The sequence below is a fragment of the Trachypithecus francoisi genome, unplaced genomic scaffold (assembly GCF_009764315.1).
Source record: "Trachypithecus francoisi isolate TF-2019V2 unplaced genomic scaffold, Tfra_2.0 Lachesis_group16, whole genome shotgun sequence".
Taxonomy (NCBI): domain Eukaryota; kingdom Metazoa; phylum Chordata; class Mammalia; order Primates; family Cercopithecidae; genus Trachypithecus; species Trachypithecus francoisi.
Genome location: NW_022681461.1, coordinates 50,694,712 through 50,713,708, shown reverse-complemented (window position 1 = coordinate 50,713,708; position 18,997 = coordinate 50,694,712). Strand labels below are relative to the sequence as shown.

General features: G+C 40.9%; 1 protein-coding gene across 3 annotated transcripts in view; it reads left to right on the top strand.

The window, feature by feature from the left end:
- Positions 1 to 13,358: 13,358 nt before the first annotated feature.
- Positions 13,359 to 18,997, top strand: part of MLLT3 (MLLT3 super elongation complex subunit) — a 277,218-nt gene continuing 271,579 nt past the window's right edge. Inside the window, exons 1-2 of one of the 3 annotated variants that reach the window (XM_033237448.1) lie at positions 13,359 to 13,644; positions 15,060 to 15,240. In XM_033237448.1, the coding sequence (XP_033093339.1) occupies positions 13,633 to 13,644; positions 15,060 to 15,240 (193 nt within the window). In that variant the 5' untranslated portion in view covers positions 13,359 to 13,632. Of the gene's footprint in view, positions 13,645 to 13,912; positions 14,119 to 15,059; positions 15,241 to 18,997 lie in introns of those variants that run through there. The other 2 variants (XM_033237449.1, XM_033237450.1) reach the window with 2 other exon arrangements.

The following is an 18,997-nucleotide window of genomic DNA, read 5'->3' as shown; positions in this document are numbered from 1 at the left end:
TTCATTTAGGAGTAGCAAGGGATTGCAATGAGGGATATGTGTGCTATGAAAATCATAGGTGCATCCAAGAGAATTGAGGCAAAGGGGAAGCTTTTAAAGGCAAAATAAATGTCCATATAAGTCATTTTGAAACAAAGCCATTGATTACAGGGTCTCATTGCTGGAGTTGTTAGCTTATTGGTGGAAATAGCCACTGTTAGGCAAGTGTCCCTGTGCAATCAGGTTACTGCAGTTTTGAGTAGTTCCCATCATAGGCATACATGTGTGAGGACCTGTCCTTCACAGCATCCCAGCTCCATTGTGTTAGGGTTTTATATTGGTGACTCCATTTTGGTACTGATAACTTTCACAACTGCAAGTGTATACACACTGAATTTCAAAGGCAGAATGAAAACGAATGTAAAAGATAGTAATAATAATTTTTAAATTAATTTCATATTGAAATGATATTTTGATTATATTGGGTTAAACAAAATACATTGTTAAAACTAATTTTATCATGTTGCTTTAAAAAATATGGCTACTAGAACATCTAAAATTATATATGTGCCTCACATTATATTTCCATTCAACAATACTGTTCTAGATTGGGTCAGCAAACTTTTCCCATAAAGGCCAGATAGTGACAAAGATGTTTTGCTTGGCCAAACTTTAGTCAGGATGCTGAACCTTCTCCTAGACCTGTCTGTGCCCTTCCTACCTAAACTCAGTTTTAGGAAGAATCCCCTACCTTGGAATCTGACCATCTTCAATATCTGACTAGGTTCCTCATCCTCCACCATCCTCCAGGTGATGTCTGGTCACCCTGGCCTGCCTTCAGCAAAAATCCTGTTAGGTCAGTTTAGCCAGACTCACTTTTATCCCTGATGTTTCCTCTTAGTAATTTCCATCCACTGAACCACACCCTGCTCCTTGACTATGAATTCCCACTTGCCCATGTATTTGGAGTTGAACCCAATTTGCCCCTCCACTGCCAGACCTTGTTGTAGTGGTCTCTGTACCTGTCTTAATGGTGCTGAGTAAAGTCTTCCTTACTGTGCTTTAATAAGTGTCATTGAATTTTTTTTTTTCTTTAACAAGGATAAGCATTTTAGGCTTTGTGGGCCATGTGGTCTCTGTCGCAACCACTCTATTCTATCCTTGTAGCACAAAAGCAGCCACAGATATACAAAAACTAATGACCTTTGTTATATTTCAATAAAGCTTTATTTATAGACACTGAAATACAAATTTGAAAATAGTTTTCATTTGTCATGAAATATCCTTTTAAAAGTTGTATTTAACTATTTAAAGATGTAAAAGTTTTTCTTAAACAGACTTAGAGTCTGATTTGACTTCCTGGCCACAGTTTGCCCACCATACATTACCCACATCTGTTCTATATCAACAACAGGACCCTAAGGATGATATTATCTTCACTACCACAGAAAGGGCCTCAAGAGCTGGGCTGCTTGAGTAAATGAGTAAACTGGGGAAATCAGAACGGTGGACAACTAGAGGAGGAGGACCTAGTCTAAGGGGGATAGCCTGAACTCCGCTTCAGCTGAGTCTTCTGGATGGGTGAGCCCTGGGTGGCCAGATTTCTGATTTACTTTGTCCCCAGGAGAAGCAGGGAATTGGATTTTTTATGTAAAATTTTCCAAACTTGACATATTGTCTACCATCTTAAACAAATAAATAAGCCAAAAATTTTGTTCAGGTCAAACAAAAATAGGATATAGGTTCAATTCAGTTCTCCAGCCACCACCTCACATCCTCTGGCTTAGCCATGGAATTTTATTCCTGAACACATTTCTTTTAAACCTTGCAGATAAAGGTAACTGGTGTTTTACATTTTTATGTATCTTGCCAGAATAATTTTAAATAATTTCAGTGTGACATAATTTTGCAATTACTACTTCATGTTCTCAAGGATGATTTTGTTTCATGTAGAGATTTTTTTTTTTTTTTGAGACGGAGTCTTGCTCTGTCACCCAGGCTGGAGTGCAGTGGCGCGGTCTCAGCTCATTGCAAGCTCCGCCTCCCGGGTTCACGCCATTCTTCTGCCTCAGCCTCCCGAGTAGCTGGGACTACAGGGGCCCACCACCACGCCCGGCTAATTTTTTGTATTTTTAGTAGAGATGGCGTTTCACCTTGTTAGCCAGGATGGTCTCGACCTCCTGACCTCGTGATCCTCCCGCCTCGGCCTCCCAAAGTGCTGGGATTACAGGCGTGAGCCACCGTGCCCGGCCGAGATTTTTTTACTTAGTAAACAATCATAGCTATAACTAATTCTCTCCCTCCCCCTTCTTGTATATTTCCTCCATTTATTATGGTTTTATTCTTTGCAAAGCACATTCTTTTCTGAAAACGGCTTTTAAGCGACTAGTAGATAAGAACAGTCATGACTCAAAAAGGCCAGGCTTTTAGTTTTATTATCTGAGGGAGAATGAGTACTTAGAAAACTACATGTATTCACTGAAAGAAAAGGCAACCAAACATGAAAACTGATTTGGGGGTTCTAAAAATATTGTTGTTTTTACCTTTGACTTAACAGCTACTTTGGGGTCATCTTTATTTTTAAGTTAAATACATTTTCTAGTATTGGCTTAATGAAAAATTATTTTGAAATTTTTTTTTTCTATTTCTACAATAGAGTAAGATGGCTCGAAATGGTTATTTTGGGCAAGTCTGCTATCCCTGAACTCTGCCAGTTGGAGACAACCTCTCCTGTCAAAGAACTTCCTTTTTGAGACATGTGCTTGGCTCAGAATTACTTCTGCTCCCCAGTTTTGCCAAGTGGGCTTGCTTATACCAGAGAGTTCAATCATTTTATCTTTGACATTAAGGAGAAGTTTAGCCAATTTATATTTAGGTCAATATTTTTAAAGGAAAAAAAATGCTAAGATTGATTTAATGCCATTTGGTAGCATTTTTCATTTATCTGCATATGAGTTCAATGAACTCTTGTCTCCAAACATGTAAAATTAAATCATAAAGCCTCAGCAATTACCTTCAGATCTAATTTTTCAGAATTTCTACCCATGTAACACAAAGCAGCTTTTCAAAACAACCAATATGATAAAATACTGGAGTGGAGGGGAAAAGAATGAAGCTAAAGACTCCTGCTGTAGTAAAACCAGAATCAGGAGTGTTCTGATTTATCCCAACTGGAAAAATGAGGATTGGTGTACCTCAACCTTGACAAAATTCATTAGTAATGACAGAATCCTCTGTAATGACAAATGCCCTTGCTTCTCCATTTCTAAATTGTTATTGAATTCAAACTATGCCTTATTATTTTATTCATATTGTTTCTTGTTATTTAATGAGTAGACTTATGCTAGGAAACAGATCATCTTGAAAAACTCAAAAACTAAATACCTGCAAGTTTTTCAGCATTGTCTTTTAACAGATTTTCTTATTTCTCTACATACTTTGAAGCCTTTCTTACTTGTGCCTTTTTACTTTTTACTTTTTCTTTTTCTTTTTTTTGAGATGGAGTCTTGCTCTGTTGCCCAGGCTGGAGTGCAGTGGCGTGATCTCCACTCACTGCAAGCTCCGCTTTCTGGGTTCACACCATTCTCCTGCCTCAGCCTCCCACATAACTGGGACTACAGGTGCCCGCCACCATGCCCGGCTCATTTTTTTAAATGTATTTTTAGTAGAGATGGGGTTTCACAGTGTTAGCCAGGATGATCTCGATCTCCCGACCTCGTGGTCCGCCTGTCTCGGCCTCCCAAAGTGCTGGGATTATAGGTGTGAGCCACCGCGCCTGGCCTACTTTTTATTTTTCTAGAGATGGAGTCTTACCATGTTGCCCAGGCTGGCCTTGAACTCCTGGGTTCAAGGGATCCTCCTGCCTCAGTCTCCTGAGTAGCTGGAACTCTTGGAACTCTAGGCATGAGCCACTGTGCCCAGCTTTTTCTTATGTTTATCTCTTTCCTAATTTAGCCAATATGGTTCCATCCAAATTAACTTTCTGTTGAATTCTATTTCAAGTTGCAGAATTTAATTTTGTGCTTTATACATAATAGTTATACAATAATATTTGTGAAATAAATCTATAATGTTAGGGAAACTAGCTATTCTTTTCTGTTTTATATTTGTTGAATATGTTATATCAATAGAATCAATAAACTATTTCATCCACTAATATGGTTATTGCCGTTTTAATTAGAATAATTACAACTTCTTCCCATTCTCTCCAAAATAAAATAAAAATCAAAGCCTTGAGTGTCTTGCTAAAAATTTGTACCAAGTTGTTGAGTCAAGGAAGACAAAATGACTTGGAATATTTTGCATTATGACCTAGAAACTGTGTTTATATCTTTTTCCTGCCATGTGCATATGATCACTGCCTTACGGTTCAACTTTAGTTTTGGCTTGAAGTCAGACCATTGCGTTAGCTCTCTAATCAAAATGTCTGGGATACAGCGAGACCAGTACATAGTTTTAAATATAGGGTTGTATAAGAGAATTAAAGGCCTTGATTGAAGGAAAGGTTAGGAGGTCTGACATCTCTAAAAGACACTTCTGGTGCCTTTTCTTTACAGAGTACCACAACTTGGGTAAGAACCACAGTATAACAACTAATGAATTGAGAAACTACATGGACTGTTATATACAATTACAGCTTCCACATTGGGATTGCTGAATAAAAATCAAAACCAATCTCTGAATGCTTTGCCTTTAGAGTAAAAAGAATTTTTCCAGAACACTGTCATCATATTTATAATTCCCGTAAATTTTGCTTTATGGTCTAGTTTGGAAGTTTTTATCTTAAAGTGGTTTGGATTTATTTTGTTTATTTGTTCTTTATTTGGGACCTGATTTTTTAAATTCACATTTTCACTCAATGACCTTCTTTACCCCTCACAGATATTTTAGGGAGTGAGTGGCGCCTTTGAGCATTCTCTCTCAAGTTTGCAAAGGAAACATAGAGCTCTCTACCCTGTTATTTCGTCTACTCTTTCCACATTCCTCTCTGGTACCTGGTTGGCAAAAAAATCTCCATAAAGATCCTGGGTATAAAATGACAGCTCAAAGAGCAATCTGTTAATCTGCTATTTGTTCAAAACTGCTGGCCGATCTTTAGACATTGCATTGGCTGTATTTGATCAAGAAAAGGTCCTATTCTCGATTTTGAGAAGTACTAACCTGACAGGTGTCAGAGGTAGGTGACCTTTAAAGAAAATATTAACTGAGAACAAAAGCATTAGATGGTTTCTACATGAGCCAAGGCTACTCATCCAGCTGCCCTTGAGCAATAAAAAAGGAAAGTCAGTGCATTATACAACGGGTCAGTGATAAAAGCCATGAAAAAAATAATCTTTCTAAGTTAGACAATGCTGATATTGGCAGTCCTTGAATGCTATTAAAACACACACTTCTTTTTGAGAAATGCTTAATGGGGCACAATTAAGCGGTCTGTAGAATTGAATGACCTTTAAATTGCTGTAATCTCATGAGGAAAACCTTTCATACACAGCATCTACTCTTGAAAGAACATTCCATGAAAATATTGTCACTAATTCAGCAGGGCATGCCAAACCTATGTCTAGTTTCTTGCTCCCTTTGGAGTCCTTCATTCCCAGAGAAAAGCTGAGATCACCAAATATGCTGACCTCAAACATGTCACTCAACTAAAAGCCGTCACATTATTATTATTCAAAAAAAACTTGGTGATAGGCAGAAAGGAGAAAACATAAAATAGGTAAAGCTTTAAACTGACAAGAAAGAAAAGAAAGGAAGAAAAAAGAAAAAAACTATAACCTATTTTACTTAAAAATAAAATCAGTTAGATTGTAATATTTTCTCTTCTCATTTGTCCCACTTTTGTCCTTATTAAGCATATATTTTTAAGAAAAAATCATCAAATAACATATATAGAACTGTGACTTCCTAAATTAGTTCTGAATCTTAGGAGTCAATTTTTCCCCTATGATTTATATTTTGAAAAAAAGAGACTAGGCGTGATGGCTCATGCCTGTACTCCCATCGCTTTGGGAGGCTGAGACAGGAGGATTGTTTGAGGCCAGGAGTTTGGGATTAGCCCTGGCAACATAACAAGACCTCCTCTCTACAAAAAAATTAAAAAAAAAAAAAAAAAAAAAAAAGCAGGGCATGGTGTCTGGTGCCTGTAATCCCAGCTACTCTGGAGGCTGAGGTGGTAGGTGGATCACATAAGTCCAGGAGTTGGAGGACTGCAGTGAGCTATGAATGTGCCACTGTACTCCAGTGGGGAATAGAGCAAAATCCTATCTCTAAAAAAAAAAAAAAAAAGGCAAATTTATTGAAAAGGCAGTACAACGATCATTTCAATTCATTTGCTTTACCTCTCTTTTATCTTAATCTGTATCTTTATTGTTTTGACTCACCTACTTGAGTGTAAGTTGTAGACGTGACACGACCCTAAATACTTCGACATGTATTTTCCAAAAACTAGGAGAGTCGCCTAACTAATCACAATACTACTAGCACAATAAATTTAACTTTGGTAATATCTTCTAATACACAGTATAGATTCAGACTTCTCAAATTGGTCCAAGAATATCCTTTAGGCTATTTTGTGTTTATATATATATATATGTTATTGGATCCAGAATCCCAGTAAGTATTAAACATTGTATTTAGTTGTCATGTTTTAGTCAACTTTCATTTGGACCTATCCTCATCTTTTGGGTTTTTTTTTTTGGCCCTTATGATACTGATATTTGAAGACTTCAGCCAGTTATCTTGTAAAATGTTCTACATAATCTGGATTTGTCTGATTACTTCCTCTTGATTAGATTCATGTTAAACATTTTTGGCAAGAAAAATACCTAGGTGGTGATGCTGTATGCTTTTTATTGCACCACATCAAGAGGCACATGATGTCAGCTCTTCCCACTGGCAATGATGGTAAGTTTAATGACTTGGTTAATTGGTGTCCATGAGATTTTTCCACTGTAAAGCTCTCTTTCTCCCTTTGAAATTAATATGTAATCTGTGATACTGCAACACTAAATTAATATTGATATATACAATTAATATGTAATCTGTAACACCAGACTTTGTGAATAATGTATTTCCCAAAATCTTTCACTTAATACTTTCAGCATATACTGATGAGCCTTGACTAAATCCATTACTGTTATGGAGTCTGCAAAATTATGACTTTTCTAATCCTATTGTTCCTTTTATGTATATTAGCTAGCATTTTTCCATAAGGAGAAGTTTTGTTTTCAACCTTCTTGCTAGTTTTTTAAAGTACCATTATGGAATCATAGATTCTTTCTGAAGTTCAAATTGTCCCAAATTTGACCAGTTGGATCCCTTAAAAGTAAAATTTTAATTTGGAAGTGCTCTCAATACTTGTTTTAATCTTAGTAAATAATTTCAGTGATTTTTTTAAAGTAGAGGTTACTACAATGTCATGGCAAAATATTTTTTTTTCTTAAATAAGGATACAAGTGAATAACCAGGGCTTACTGTTGTGTACTTAATAACATCTTTCATTTGTTGTGGCAACCTGTCAACTTTAATTCAATAATTATGAAATGCCTTGAAATAAATGAGAGTTAGAGGCATCCTAAACTTACCCTGATTTGAAAGGACCAAGAAAAGTAGCTGACCTTCAATAGAAAGTCAATAAAAGTTAACTGAACACATTAAACTAATCATCAAACTAAAATGCTAAAGTCATGAAACATAAGAAAAAAGATTGAAATAAGAAATATTAAGGGTTTGATAGTACAGAAATAAAGTAATTTAGCTATTCAAAAGTTATTTTTATCTCCTTGTTACTGTATGAAATTTCTCCTAAACTGTTATCAATATAGTACAGAAGGCAGTTCTTCACTAACTTTCCCTTATTTGGTTTCATAGGGCATATGTAATAGACCTATAATTAGGAATAGCCTTTAAGAGTTCTTTTGATTTAGCAAACTGTAAATGAACATTCCTTCTTTCCCATCGATTGGTATTGCTTCCTGGATCAAGAGTTTTTTGCCGAAGCACCCTATATCTGGGATGAAAAATTGCTTAATAAAATTTAGAAAGTTTTTCTTAATAAAATTTAGAAAGAGCTCCAAAACAGAAAGGATGAAATAATATATAAACTTTTCTGTGAGAAAAACTATGAATGGAAAGTAACAAGTAGATGCAGTGATACACATTTTGTATAGTTTAAAAAAAACCTGCCTATAACATAAATTTACATTTAACCCCCCCTCTACCCCCCCCCACACACATAAATTGCGTCATTGTGGGTTATCTACAAAGTAGGTAATATACTCACGGATTATTCAAGGCTGACTGTAAATAGCTTAACCCAACCAGGATACTTGATCCTACCAGAAGGTAGTAAATCACTGGCTTCTTAGAGGCTTAGTATTATTTTCAAGCTACTGTCACACCATTTAGTAGGTGGAAAGGAGTCTTTTTTTTTTTTTTTTTTTGAGACAGAGTCTCACTCTGTCACCAAGCTGGAGTGCAGTGGTGCAATCTCAGCTCACTGCAATTTCTGCCTCCCGGGTTCAAGTGATTCTCCTGCCTCAGCCTCTAGAGTAGCTAGGACTATAGGCGTATGCCACCACTTCCAGCTAATTTTTGTATTTTTAGTAGAGACAAGGTTTCACCATGTTGGCCAGGATGGTCTCAATCTCTTGACCTCATGATCTGCCCATCTTGGCCTCCCAAAGTGCTGGGATTACAGGTGTGAGCCACTGTGCCAGGCCAGGAGTCACTTCTTTTTCCTAAGTTTTTGGCAGTTTTTGTTGAAATTTGAGCTGTCCAAATTAGTTCATAGGCCTGATATGTTATTTTTCCATTTTTACCATATAAGATAAAATATATTTTATTATTTTAAGATAAAGTGATTATTTTAAGCCCTGATTCATTTTATGTGAGTGGTAGAGGTGAACTCATATATAGAAACAAACAGAATTTCCATTAAAAATAAAAGAGATCAAATCATTACATAAAGAGAGAATGAATGTTGCACAGTAGCGTTTGAAGAGATGCCAGAGATACATAAAGATATCGTCATTTGGTCTACTTTTTTAGATATTGTTTTACAGCAAGCATTTTCAACTTAATATGTATTTTACCTGTAACTATTCCACTAAGCCTCCTGTATATATTAGGGCAACACTTTCAGTCACATTGTATCAGCTGTCCCCCAATACTTATTTTGCTTCATATTGCTGGTTTTACATGACATCCTTGATTAATTTTCAGGCCTTGAGGTGCTATTTATTAAATTAGGGATACAGCCCACTAAATTAATAAATTATTACTGTGGAGGCAGTCTCATCTTCTGCATATATAAGTGTATTGCTTAAATTACTCTCAGGGAATAATTTACACATGAAGAGGCTCTGGTGGTTAAAAAAGCTCTGTGTATCTCTGGAAATAGTCCTGGACTAGGTGCTCAAATGGCTATCAAAGCAATTTTTTTTTTTCAAAGTCAAAGTAGTAATGATTCTTACCATTCTAGTGTTCCCAACACACTATCCTGGAATCATGAATTAAATATAATGTTATACATGTAACAGTTTGAACCAAAAATTTCCATAAGAAATGGGGAGGCGATATCAACTGAGAATTGCTCATGATCTTGAAAAGACTTAGCTTTCTTTCATTGCGGGACTTTTTTTTTTCTCCCTAAAAGAGCTGTAAAAAAGTGAACATACAAAATACTTCAGATCAAGAAAAAGGAAATTAGGAATTGGCTGCCATTGCAAGAAAGATATCTGCCCCTCCCCACCTTTTAGGTATTAAAAGGTGGAATTAAGGACAATGACTCCTGGCTTCTAATCTCATTCCACTGTTTTTCTTGTCCCTGGGCTGTTCATGTCAGGTTTCTATTCCTCGTTTATATATGACACACATCTTATCCCAAATTTAAATGTTATGAAATTTAAAAAATAAAAACAAATGTTTTTGGTGAAACTTCTCCCCTGGTTTACAAACTCTGATATCAGGAACCCTGTCATTCTTACAGTCTTAGGGCCTAACTCTCTGCCTGAGACATGGAATGATTTGGGTGAATAAATAGAGAAAAAGGTGCACCATTATGGAGGAAGAATCCTTAATTATTTTGAGTCTGATTTTTGCAAAATGTCTGTGTAGTGTCTGGCACATTTTCTAGTTTTTTTTCCCATGCTTCTTCTTCCTCTTTTCTTCCCAAATCTATACAGCAATGATGGGAAATAAATGGTAAATTTTTATTGATTTGAATGTGTGCATCAATAATCACAACAAATAGATAAGTTTATTTTAGTATGCGCCTTAACACTCTAATTACACTTTCAAGGCCCTCTCTTTGTTCTGCTAGAAACATGGAAACTGGCTTTAGCTTCCAGACTAAACAAAACAATTGCAAATAAAAAGGCTGGAGCCAAAATGATGGTGGTAGGGCAATGATGATGGTAGTGGTGGTAGTGATCTGTCACAGACACTGTTCTCTTTTATTCTTCATCACGATTTTTATTTGATATGTTAATTACTTTTCTGATCTTCAAACTAACCCCATGGTGCTTCATACTGTGCTATATACTACGGTATGAATTTTGGTAAGATAATTATTCTTTGGATAAGTAGATGATTTTATCCCTCATCACTTCCATTTTAGTTATTATATTACTATTTCTGTATTTAGCACTGAAGTTTGCCTTAAAATTTATTTACAATACATTTTCTGTAATTACATTTTCAAGTACACAAAAGGTTATTTTCCACATTTTTACCTCACGTAAAAGTGTGAAGATGTCCAGATAATGCTGCACAGGAAATTAATCTATTTTAATTGTTTTTAATGGCAAGCTTATTAAAATAGGTTGTAATTAATAAATTGAAAGACTTGCATAAATTCCTTTGTCCAAAGTTGAATGGAGAGTATTCAGGCTTGTGTTTTCTTTTCTTTCTTTTCTCCCCCTAACTGGTCTTTTTGTTGTAAAAGGGTCACGTAAGGACGTCCGTGGAAGAGCTCCGTGCGCCATCTACTGACGGAATCTAAATGTGCAATATTTGTAGATTGGGAATAACTGTACATTGGGTTGTTAGCACATTCTCTGAGAAAGGAGGGGTACTGGGAAAACACCCTTTCAGACTCTATGGCTTATTAGTGATTGCTGGAATAAATCTGAATTCAGCAAACACATAATTCAAAAGAGAGACCTCTATCTGTTGTGCGAGTACAAGTTTTGGAGACAATCCCAAGAGATTCCGGTGGCTGGCGTCGGAAGAAGTTAAACCCTGAAATCAACTCAAACGGAGAATGGGATTGTTGTTTCTTGCCTGTGTCCTGAGCTACACTCGCTGTTAATTTTTACTTCTTAATAAGAAATGGCTTTACTAATGGCACATCCAGAAAAACTTTAGTTTCCAGTATTATTATTACAAGGGATTGCTCTCCAATTTGATTATTTTATCAAAAGTTTAACAACGTACAGCAAATAGGTCCCCCCTTCACGTAGACACTACCCACACAGCTTGTCTCTGTGAATATAAATTTAGTCCTTGTACACACATACAGACACAGCGACACATATACCTACAGGATGATATGCACTTAGGTATATGTGTGTCAGTTGATAAATCTAAGCCCTTGGATTTAGATTAAAATGTTTCTCCCTTCAGTCGTTTGTTCCATTCTATGCTAAATCCTGTACAAGGCTGGGAAGAACTGGGGACCTCAACCCAAAGAAGTTTCTTGATTATAGCTGATGGGCAGCAGAATATCAGTTTTAGGGAATCAAAAGTTGAGTTGGAAGGTTGCTGGTTTGGAAACTAAGGTTGGTTCCAAGTGGTCCGACCTGATTGCCAGGATCTTTTTGAGAGCTGCTAGGAGAACTGAAAATTAACAGCGAGGACCCAGGACGCCCTAGGTAACCTCCTCCCCGCTCTTCTGCTCTTCTCAATTCAAGGGCCAAGACAACTTGCTTTTGTGGAAGAGGGAAGAAAAGGGAAAAGAGGAAAGCAATCAAGTTGAGTCAGAAAGAGGAAGAGGGACAAAGAGAAAAGGCAAGGAGACGGGGACGAGAAGGAAAAATCAAGGTTCAGCAAGAAGTTGGAAGGCGAGGGAAAAAGGGGAGTAAAGAAAAGAGACGGCAAAAGAGGTCTAAGGTCTAGGAAGATGCAAGGATCTTTGTTTAACGAACCAAAGTCACACCCATCTTTCACTTTCAAATCAAACGTCTAGATCTTATCCGTTTCCTTTTTAAAGGTTGTCTGCGTTTCTAAAGGAAGCCAGTAGTTGATACTCCTCTCCGCGCCCCACGCGTGGCCGCGCTGTTCTGTCTCCCGCCACTGAGACCAAATACAACGCGAGTGAGAACATTTGCAGAGGCGCGACCCTGGGAACACTGCTGCGACTGGTTGTCACCCGGGAGTCTAACCGGATTAATACCCAGAGATGGATTACGCTGGCTGTCACCAATACGCCTAAAGATTATAATCCAATTTACGCACATTACAGTCAGTATTAACTTTATCTGTTATTTTAAGACTCCCAGTTGCCCCGCGCGTCCTCAGAGGAAAATCCTCCACGTTCTGACGCAACTCAGTAGGCTGTCAGGAGGGGAAGCCTTCGGAAGAAAACAACTCCAAGCCTGGTCCCCGAGAGTCTGTACCCGGCACCCCCAGGTGTCTTGCCTTCACCTGGGCACCGCTTTATGAAGATTCACAGCCGGGGATTACCAACGAGGAAGGCGTTCCCTTGCAAGGAAATAGCATCCTTGTTTTTCCCTTGTTCATTTCATTTTCAAATTTTCAGTGGCGGTGGCAGGAGGGCGGGGAGTGAGGGTGGTGGGCGGGTGCCTGTGAGTGCATGGGGCAGGGGGCCAGGGGATCGTTGCGGGTTAGAACAGCCTCAGTGATTGCTATTTTCATGCTCGTTTTTTTGCAGGATAGCATTTCTCTCTCTCTCTTTAAATAAGTTTGTTTGGGTGTGAGTTCTTGTCTTTTCAGCACAAAACCATAGAAATACGTGGTGGAAAGTAAAAGAAAGCCCACTCCCTCCTCCCCGTGCGTGCTAGCTAAGGACTTGATTTAACACCCCTTCTCCGGCTGCTGGGGGCTCTAAGCAGTGGCTACATTCCAGCAGTTTTAATCCGTTTTTTATTGTAGGGCGAGCAGAGTTTACACAGGGGCTGGGATGGCTCCCCAGCTGGCCGCTCTCCCCACTCCCGCGCCCCCTCCCTGCCACCCCCGCAGCAGGAACCTGTTACTTTAAGCAAGGCTTTCCAGTGTGGCGCTGCGGGCCGCCGGGGTTTCGGGAGGTGGCAGGTGATTGGCTCTTTCGAGCTCCCCCTGGCTCGCTCGCTCGGCCTCCCCGCGCGCTCCGCCCCGCCCGCAAGCCCTCCCTCCGCCCCGCGAGGCTCGGAGCCCGGGTGTCAGGCGCCACGGCGCATGCTCCGGAATCATCTTCTTTACCCTGGAGCTGCTGCTGCTGCTGCTGCTTTTGCTTTTGGGGCTGAGTTTAATAAGCGAGCGAGCGAGCGAGCGAGCAAGCGAGCGCGGGGGGAAAAAGGCAGAGAATGTCCGCCATCTACCCTCCGCTCCTGGGCGCGCTCTCATTCATAGCAGCCTCTTCATGAATTACAGCTGAGGGGGGGCGGAGGAGGGGGGTACCACACAACACCCCAGCAAACCTCCGGGCCCCCAGGCATGGCTAGCTCGGTAAGTACGCGCAAAAATAATAATAAAAGACCTCCCCCACTTTCCTTCCTCGCCCTGCGCCGCCGCAGCCCAGACAGCGCCAGCGCTCCGCGGTTCCAATTAGAGAAAGGTTGGTACGGCTTGCAGGGAGCTGCCGCCTCTCCCTCAGCCTCCGCTCCCCTCCTCCCCCACCCCCCCGGCGCGCGCGCACACACAGACACACACACAGACACACACACTCACACACGCTCACACTCGCCCCTCCACCCCCCGCGCCTCCCTCCCTCCTCGCCTCTTTGCAATCACAAGAAGCGCACTCACACACTCCCTCTCGCTCACACGCGCGCACTCACACACACACTCACGGTGGAAGGAGGCGAATAATAACTCAGCCATATTTCAGTCGCCGCTGCCGGGAGCTGCGGGCACAGTCCGGGGACGCGGCGAGCAGCCTCGGCGGCCGCACCTCCGCAAAGCGCCGCGGCCGCTACGATGGTGCGTTCTCCGCGGCGCGCGTGTGTGAGCTGGAGTGTGCGGGGCTGACAGCGGCGGGGCCGCACGCAACTTTGCCCCAGCACCGGGGGGTGCTGAGCGCGAGTCGAGGCTCGGCGGCTGTCCGCCCGCCGCCCTGCCTTTCTGAATTTCATTTTTGAAGGGGAGGTGGGAGATACTTTGGAGCCACTTTGGCTCTTGAAAGTGTGTTGCGGGGGCTCGGTTCGACTGGCCTCGCCGATCGCCTGGGGCTTTTAGTTGGGGGGGTGCGGGGTGCTTTAAGTTATGGATGCCTCGGTGTGTTTTCCTGTGGGCTTGTGTGTGTGTTTCAATGTATGTGACGATGTCTCATTTTTGTTGTGCACGAACCCCGTGGCAAGAGCACGGGAGTTTGTGCCCATCAGCAGAGGCTGCCTGTAGTTTCCATTCCGCCTGGCACAGCGCTCCACACGCACGCACACACACACGTACACAAAGACTTCCTCGGCGTGTGCCTGTCGCCGCGGTACTTTCGGGGAGGGGGCTCGCCAGGAACCCTTCGGTCCCTCTGGGTCCCAGCCACCTACCCTTCCACGCCGGGAAACCGCCCCGGCATTGCCTTCTGATTTGTTTCCGATGCATTTGTTATCGTGCTTGTCGTGGCTGAGTGTGTTCTCCCTCTTTCCCCGACCCTCTTCCCGACTGGGGATAACATTCCGTTACAATCCTGTCCGATGTGGATGCGGGGCCCAGGGCGCCTGAGGCCGAGCCGGGCCGGCCGGGCGGGTATATTTGGGGGTGTGGGATGTGGGCGCCCACGCGCGTGAAACGTGGATGCAGAGGGCACCGCCGTTTCCTTTTATGTGCGTTTCAAGAAGGAGGAAAAAAAATGTCAGGCGCAACGTTCACTGCCGAAACGTCGCCTTCCTGTTGTTCACGGCTGTCTCTCCTCCCCCTGCCCGCAGTGTGCCGTGCAGGTGAAGCTGGAGCTGGGGCACCGCGCCCAGGTGAGGAAAAAACCCACCGTGGAGGGCTTCACCCACGACTGGATGGTGTTCGTACGCGGCCCGGAGCACAGTAACATACAGCACTTTGTGGAGAAAGTCGTCTTCCACTTGCACGAAAGCTTTCCTAGGCCAAAAAGAGGTAGGGCTCGAATACAAAAGGGTCTTGATAAAAAATGTCTTTGCTTGGCGAGGAAACAATCGCTTGGCCCGGGCGGTCCTGCTGCCCCGCTCCCCGCCCCCTGCGCCGCGCTCGCCGGCGTAGCCTCGGGATCCGGGTGCGCGGCGCCGCGCGGGCCAGGTCCCGGCTCCCGCCTGCCCGCGCGCGCGCGCGACTTCGGCTTGGTGAAAGTCACCGCGGAGAAAGGACCGTCAGGTGTCGAGTGTTTATTCATCCCAAGCCAGCCCTCACGAGTCCTCTGGGGTTAGCCGCGGGTTCTGTGGGGAAGGTGCAATTAGTTGTTGAGTTTGGAGATGTGGGGAATGGGGCTGGAGGGAATAAACACTTTGCGTGCGTGTGTGTGTGTGTCCTAGAGAAATGAAGATTTACCTGTGTTATTAGCAAAGAATGTATTGGATGTAGTTATTGTTCGGTCTTGGCAAGTCAGTTCTCTTTAGGGTCTTCTCTGCTTTCCTGTCTGTGTATGAGGCACCAGGTACCAGTTGCCATAGACTTTTCTTTTTGTGGCTTAGCCACCGCCACACCCCACTCCAGTCTGGATTTTATGTTTACTTGGGGGGCTTACTCGTTCCTTCCTCCCACCCTCGCCTGGCACTTGACTGCTCCTTTGATTCTGAGCAACCTTACAAAGTGTCTGCCGGATGTGATATGCAGGGAGACGGTTCTTGCAAAGGTCGAAGCTAAGTTTAAGAGGAACATTGTGGAGGAAGCCTTTTGCTTTAGTCCCTCCCCACTTTGGTTCTTAGCCTTGGAGTCTAGTTTGCATAATCCTAGTGGGCCTCTGCGGTCCCAAACATTTTCCATAATGGGCAGGACAGTTTTGGGAAAAAAAAAAACGGAGTGTCATTTTGAAAGAAATTTAAAGAGGGTTTGAGAAATACCGATTTCTTTTCCCTTCAACCTCTGGAAAGCTAATGTGTGGTTGTTTTAGTTGGATTAGTGAAGGTAACAGTACAAATACAATAAGGTGCTTTGTTTGCGAGCAGGTTTATTTATCTAAGTCGACACAATGGTTAGTAGTTATCTTCCATTTGATCCGTAATCTTTATTGGCATCTAGAACTCCTGCCGTTTCTTAGAGTAACATCATAATAAATCCATTCCGCTTAGAGCTATGTGAAAATTATTGAACATTCTGGGGGCTGAATAAAGAAAGTAGAAATGCCGTGTGTCTTAGAGGTGGCAGGGGTTTGTATTGGTGCTTATTTTTGTTTCCAGAGCTCATGTAATGGGAAGTAGGATTGTATTTTTTGCCTTTAGTGGTTTGGTTTGTATCTCCTCCTGAAAACTTGAACAGTTGAATTTGATGGTCTTTGTTGGATGGTTAATAAACCAATCCAGTTTCTTATTGAGGGCTAGACATATGCATGGCCTATAGGAATAACATTTGAAATTTGTTAGCATTTTCTGTTAAAATATAGTCAGAGATTAATATTTCATATTTCCTCCAAACTGGTAAGGATGAGCGATGTCAAGTTTCTGTCACTGATGAGGTTGGTGTGATGCTTCTTGGAATCTCTTGCTCCCTTTCCATGTGTCTGTAGAGCAGAGGAGTTTAAACAAAAGAAACCACCTTCTAATATCCTTGGTACACATTATTACTACTACTTGGCTACAGTTTGCTTCAAGGTGAAATAAGCTTTTAAAAAGCAACATTTATTAGGAAAATTAACTCAGTTGGCAGAAGATGTAGCTCTTAAGGTAACTTTGTTTAGGCACCTTGACAATCAACAAATTGACATTATAAAATTAAAGATGATCAACCTCTATTTTACCATTGTTTTTCTGCTTCAGTGGATGTGTGTATTGACGTTACTTTTATTTCCTATACTTAACGATTTTCTGTCCAGCCTGAGGGAACATGAGGGTGCTGCTCACATAGGCCACACCTGGGAGTTGTTGCTAGGCGTGGTAAGCTGCTTGATAGCAGTGATGCCTTCTCAGAGGTCTCTGGTGAGAGATGTCTGCTTGTTGGTTGGACTCCTCAATTTTTATACTCGACTGTGGAGGTTCTCTATGCAGTCCATAAGCCATTGTTTTAAAATGTTTATTTTTGGATTTTTATTTGTATGCGTGCTTCCCATGATGTGACAAGTCCTGGGAAAAGTGCCAGCTTATATCGCCCAGGAGAGACCTTGTCATACTGTAATTACACATGATTCAGATTGCAAGAGAAGGTTTCTCTGTTCATTGAGAATAGTTAGTGGTAAGTTCAAGCAACACCAAACATGCCACTTAATCCTGGGACATATTTTTTGGCTTATAAAGTCTTTCAAAATGATAAGAATAAATATAGAATAAGAACGCCAAGAATTTCTATGTCTACTTCCAGTACCTTTTAGGGTGCTATGTTAACTATATTATAGATCTGTAAGTGATAGAGTAAAATTCTACCAACTGGAAATTGGCGAAACTGCAAATATGAATTTGTGAGAAATCCGAGTTATAAGATCTTTAAAAGAAATGCTCATATTCTATAATAAATAAGCTGTGTTGGCTCTAGTGACAATCTGAATCACTTTCACTGTATACAGTAGCTGCTAAACAGAGATGAACCTTAGGACTGAGGATGAACTGCTCAACCACAAAGATGAATGACTCCTTAGTTTTGTAAATCTTTGGTTTGGAAAAGTGAATTGATTTTCAGGTTGATATCCTTTACTTCACAGTAATATTAGAACTTGTAGGAGAAGAAATGATAGTATTTTTAACTTGTGGCCTAATGAGAATTATGTATACCATTTCAGAATTGAGCTAATTGGATTTGAATTAATGAGGTTTTACTCTGTCATAAATATGTGTGGGAGACCTTCAGTTTAAAACTACTGGCACGAAATCTTAGAAAAGAGATTTTGATGAAATGGTGAAGCCTGAAATGTCTATTAGCCATGACAAAACAGGTAGGCCACAGTATGATGCGTTTTTAAACTACCTGCAAAAAAGGACAATCTTATTTATTAGTACCAAAGATTTGTACTAGTCTGATATGACTGAAATTAGTAGTCACATTTGAAACATTTCTTTTAAAATATGAATGTTTTTGTTTTTAGTATGATGTGAATTTGAACTTTCTTTCCAATTACAGCCATCCTTACTACTGCAATTTGTTTCACAGACATTTATGATATGAAATCTTTTGCTTATTATTTTATGGAAGCTAATTTGGCCACTGGTATGATTTGATAGCTTTTTATTTGTAGCCTTAGTCCTTTGAGTGGGCAGATAAAGCTTAATAAATCCACTCTAACAATTTTCCTTTAAGTGTTAGAGCCCAGCTTTACTGCATAGTTTGATTTGTGTTAAATGGTCTTCTGAAATAATTTGGATAAGTTTTTATCAAGGTAACTAATATTTGAGGGCTTACTAGCTAAGAAGTTGTGTGCATCTGGTATATTTTCTCTTCTGAGTCATTTAAAATATATAAGGAAAAAAATGAAGATGGGTGACTATTGTGATACATTCAGTGAGTGTTATTTGTGTAGGGTCTGTCTGTATGAAATTTAGATGACCAGCGAGTACAGTTTTACTACTGTGCATTTTGAAGCACATAAAATATAATTTTCCAAGGCACTTAAAAGCTGAATTGTAGCCGGGCGCGGTGGCTCAAGCCTGTAATCCCAGCACTTTGGGAGGCCGAGACGGGCGGATCACGAGGTCAGGAGATCGAGACCATCCTGGCTAACACGGTGAAACCCCGTCTCTACTAAAAAAATACAAAA